This window comes from Nestor notabilis, unplaced genomic scaffold (assembly GCF_000696875.1).
Source record: "Nestor notabilis isolate BGI_N333 unplaced genomic scaffold, ASM69687v1 scaffold16333, whole genome shotgun sequence".
Classification (NCBI taxonomy): domain Eukaryota; kingdom Metazoa; phylum Chordata; class Aves; order Psittaciformes; family Psittacidae; genus Nestor; species Nestor notabilis.
In genome coordinates, this window is record NW_009920722.1 from 219 (window position 1) to 4,130 (window position 3,912).

The 3,912-nt window shown below is 61.5% G+C and overlaps 1 protein-coding gene across 1 annotated transcript; it reads left to right on the forward strand.

Annotated features, from left to right (window-relative positions):
- Positions 1-3: 3 nt before the first annotated feature.
- On the forward strand, positions 4-3,897 carry LOC104402841 (ubiquitin carboxyl-terminal hydrolase 36-like; the record flags this gene model as incomplete). Its single annotated transcript, XM_010010826.1, has 11 exons — positions 4-133; positions 208-429; positions 924-1,034; positions 1,309-1,411; positions 1,668-1,735; positions 2,147-2,217; positions 2,337-2,419; positions 2,724-2,787; positions 3,063-3,203; positions 3,495-3,595; positions 3,861-3,897. Coding segments are annotated over exons 1-11 (1,131 nt in total), but the record flags the coding sequence as incomplete, so codon positions are not given.
- Between the last annotated feature and the right edge of the window lie 15 nt (positions 3,898-3,912).

The following is a 3,912-nucleotide window of genomic DNA, read 5'->3' on the forward strand; positions in this document are numbered from 1 at the left end:
AGTATGGAAACCATCCACGAGGCCTTCACCAAGCAGCTGCAGGAGACCCACAAGAAGTTCGGGGACGAGAACTCCCCAGCCAAGGCCGCTGGACACCAGAGCGGCCCCGAGGAGGAGCAGCAGGTCGAGCAGGGTAAGTACCGCGGACTCAGTGGGCACAGCCGCAGCCCACACCGCACGGCTCACCCACCATCCTTCATCCCACAGAGAGCAGCAATGCCCTGGTGGGCCCAGGGGACGGGATCCCTGCACCCCAGAAGGTGCTCTTCCCCATGGAGCGCCTGTCCATGAAGTGGAAGAAGGTGCACCGGATCGGCGCAGGACTGCACAACCTCGGGAACACTTGTTTCCTCAACTCCACCGTGCAGTGCCTGACCTACACCCCGCCGCTCGCTAACTACCTGCTCTCCAAGGAGCACAGCTGCACCTGTGAGTAGTGGGGCCTGGCTCAGCGGGCGGCTGTGCTGGCAGGTCCCTGCTCCTCGCGCTGGGTTCAGTATCTCTGCATGTGGCTCTGTCAAGGGCCATGCGGGTGTCAGGATGAACCATCTCCACTCCCTCCTGCCCGCTTCTCCACCGAGATGCTGTTCCTGCGTACAGCTCCTTTTTCCCAGCCATAGCAGCATTCCTGAGCTCTGCATCCTTGTGTCTGGGGAGACTTGTGTCCGTGGTGGGTGTAGCCAGGGCTAGGATGGGTCCAGCGGGATCTCCTGGTTTCCTGGAGGCTGAGCTGAGCGTCCCAAAGAGCCCCTGCCTGTGTGAGGGCAGGAGGCTGCATAGGGGCAGCACACGCTGTTGATGAGTGGCTTTGAAAGGGAACGTGATGGGCATTGCTCCGAGCTGTACTGTACTGCCCTGTCTCCTGTACTGCCTTGGTCTCTACTGGGTTTGTCCCCAACAGCCTGTCTTCTTCTCTGCCGCAGGTGACCAAGGCAGCTTCTGCATGCTATGTATCATGCAGAACCACGTCGCGCAGGCTTTTGCCAACAGCGGGAGCGTGATAGCGCCAATAGCCTTTGTCCGAGACCTCAAGAGTAAGAATGGCTGCGCTGCACTCCCCTCCCCTCCCATAGCCGTGCCGGAGAGCAGGGAGTAATGTGGGAGCAGAACCTTTGAGATGAGGGCAGGTGACTCGCGGAGCCTGCCGGGACCTGGTGACCTCATGGGCTGTGTGTGGGGCTCCCCCGTGGCTGACACGAGTCTGCCGTCCGCTTTGGTTTGAGGGGGCTCAACCCCTGGGGCCCCCGAGGGAGGTGGGGGGCTGTCTCTTGCAGCTTGTGCTGGAGCTGATTCCTCCCTCTCCTGCAGACATCGCTCGGCACATGCGCTTCGGTCAGCAGGAGGATGCACATGAATTCCTGCGTTACACCATCGACGCTATGCAGAAGTCCTGCCTGAGTGGCTGCACCAGGTACATGGGGCCTCTTCTCCGATGGGCTGTCCCTGCTCTTCTGCGCTGTTCCCTCACTGGTCCCCTGCCCCTGCTGGACGGGGGCTGTGGGGTCAGTGTGTTCCCCAGGCAGCACTTGTATGCCTGGGGCCTAGCCCCGGGAAGCTGCGTTGCCCCTGCAGTGCCCAGCTCCGAGCTCCAGCCAGGAGTTTGTGCTGAGGACACCGTGGTGGCCATGGTGCAGGGATGGTGTGAGACCCGGTGCTGCTGTCTCTAGGTTGGATTGCGAGACCCAGGCAACGACACTGGTCCACCAGATCTTTGGCGGCTACCTGCGGTCCCGTGGTGAGTGCTCGGTGCCAGGCCCTGGGCCTGCAGTCACTCGGGGCTGCTGCTTCGCCAGCAGCCTTGTAGTTAAAATGCTTTGGGAAAATCAGTGAGCACAGGGAAATGATCCAGAGCTTCAGCTGGTCAGTCCCGCGGGACCTGTGGGTCAGGAGCCCTGTTGTGGCGATGGCAAAAGCTGTTGGCTGTGGATCCCCAGCTCATCGCCACCAGCAAAGGAATCCTCTGGCAACACTTGCTGTGCCAGTACGCAGTGGAATCGGCAGCCTTCCTCTGTGCCAGGCTGCGGATCTTGGTGCTCCCATGCCAGAGCTCGAACCTGGAGAGGGGGAGGCGGTCCCTGTACTGTGCTGGGTGGTGGCAGGTACAGGTTGGTGTGCCAGGGTGTGCTCATTGCTCTTTCCTTTGCAGTGGAGTGTTTGGCGTGCAAGAGCGTCTCGGACACGTACGACCCTTTCCTGGACCTGGCACTGGAGATCTGGGTACTGCGGTGGGCCAGGGAGCCAGTGCTCATGCTCTCCAGGGGCCGATGTCTCGGCAGGGAGCCGGGCTGTCGCCTGGCCGGGCCACCCGTGCACTGACCTCTCCTCCATCCTTGCAGCAAGCCAGAGACCTACTGGAGGCGCTGGAGCTGTTTGTGAAGCCAGACCTGCTGGGAGGCGAGAACTCCTACCTGTGCGCAGGGTGCGTGTGGGGCTGCGGGCAGGAACGGGCCTGCGGCTGCGCTGGTGGGGAGCAGGCGGAAAGCCACAACACGGGAGGGCTTCTCAACCGGCTTCACGCCGAAGTGCGAGGCCTTGGAAGCCTGTGGTGAAAGCTGCCGCTCCTCAGCTCCCTCCTCTCGTGAGGAGGACCTGGGCCAGCAGACGTGGCCGTGAGCAGGTGCCTGGTGCCTGCAAGGTCATTTCTGTGGGGTTTGCCACTTGGTCAGAGCTGGCAATCATCTGGGGGGTGGAACAGCTTGAAGAACACAGCTCTTCCTGTGCAGATGCAACAACAGAGTGTCGGCCACCAAACGCTTCAGCATCCACCGAGCCTCCAATGTTCTTACGGTGTTGATGTTGGGGTTGTTGTGTGGTGGGGGGGGTGTGGGTGTGGCGGAGCTGGGGTGTCTCGTGGCCCGAGCAGCAGGGCGGGAGGTGGTCCTGCTGCTCTTGCCCAGCCACACGCTGGGAGCTCATCCTGACACCTTCCTCATGGTGACCTCTGGGGAGAGCAGGTCCCGCTCCCTCAGGAGATGGACTCACAGGACGGCTGGGCTGCTCCTGCTCTAGTAAGAAATGTGTCTGCTGTGCAGGCTCCCGAGACATCCTCTCTTCCTCTGCAGGACTTGGCATACCCTGAGCTCCTGAACATCCGCCCATACATGTCAGAGAACAAGGGGGATCCTGTCATGTATGGGCTCTATGCAGTGCTGGTACACTCTGGGTACAGCTGCCACGCTGGGCACTATTACTGCTACGTGAAGGTGAGCCCAGGGCACTCTGGGCTGGGGGCTGGTGGGTGCTGCTGTGTCTGCTGCAGGGTGCGGGAAGGAGGGCGCTCAGCAGACGTGCATGGTGGGGAGCACTGGAGGGATGGGGGGGTACAGGCTGTGCTCCACTGCAGGAAGCACTCTTGCAGAGTCCTCTTGCCTGCCCTGGGCTGCTGTGGGCTTTGGCCAGAGGAGCTCTGCTGATGGGTGCTATTTGTGCTTGGTCTTTGGGTCAGGAGAGGCCCTGTGCACAGCCCAACCCCGTTCTCTCTTCTGCTTCCACAGGCCAGCAACGGGCAGTGGTATCAGATGAACGACAGCATGGTCCGCCACAGTAACATCAAAGAGGTGCTCAACCAGGAGGCCTACCTGCTGTTCTATGTGAGGTGGGAGCACCTGCAGCCCCCGGCCCTGCTGTGGGGCAGTGCTGGCACCACGTGCCGGGTGTCGGATAAGACGTGGCCCAAGCAGCCTCCTCCATGGCTCAGAGGAAGGTGGCAGGAGAGGTCCAGCCCTTTTCCATGGTTTTGCTCTAGATGAAGAGCACCTCCCTCCTCGGAGCTCCTGGCTCCCATTTCTCGTGTGCATCTCTGATTGAAAGCATTCCACTTGCTCAAACCCTCCCAGTTAACCCGTGTCCTTCTATTCCAGAATCCCCGGCCCAGAGAAGAGCTTGGACGGGCCCATTGCCGGGGCTGCCTCC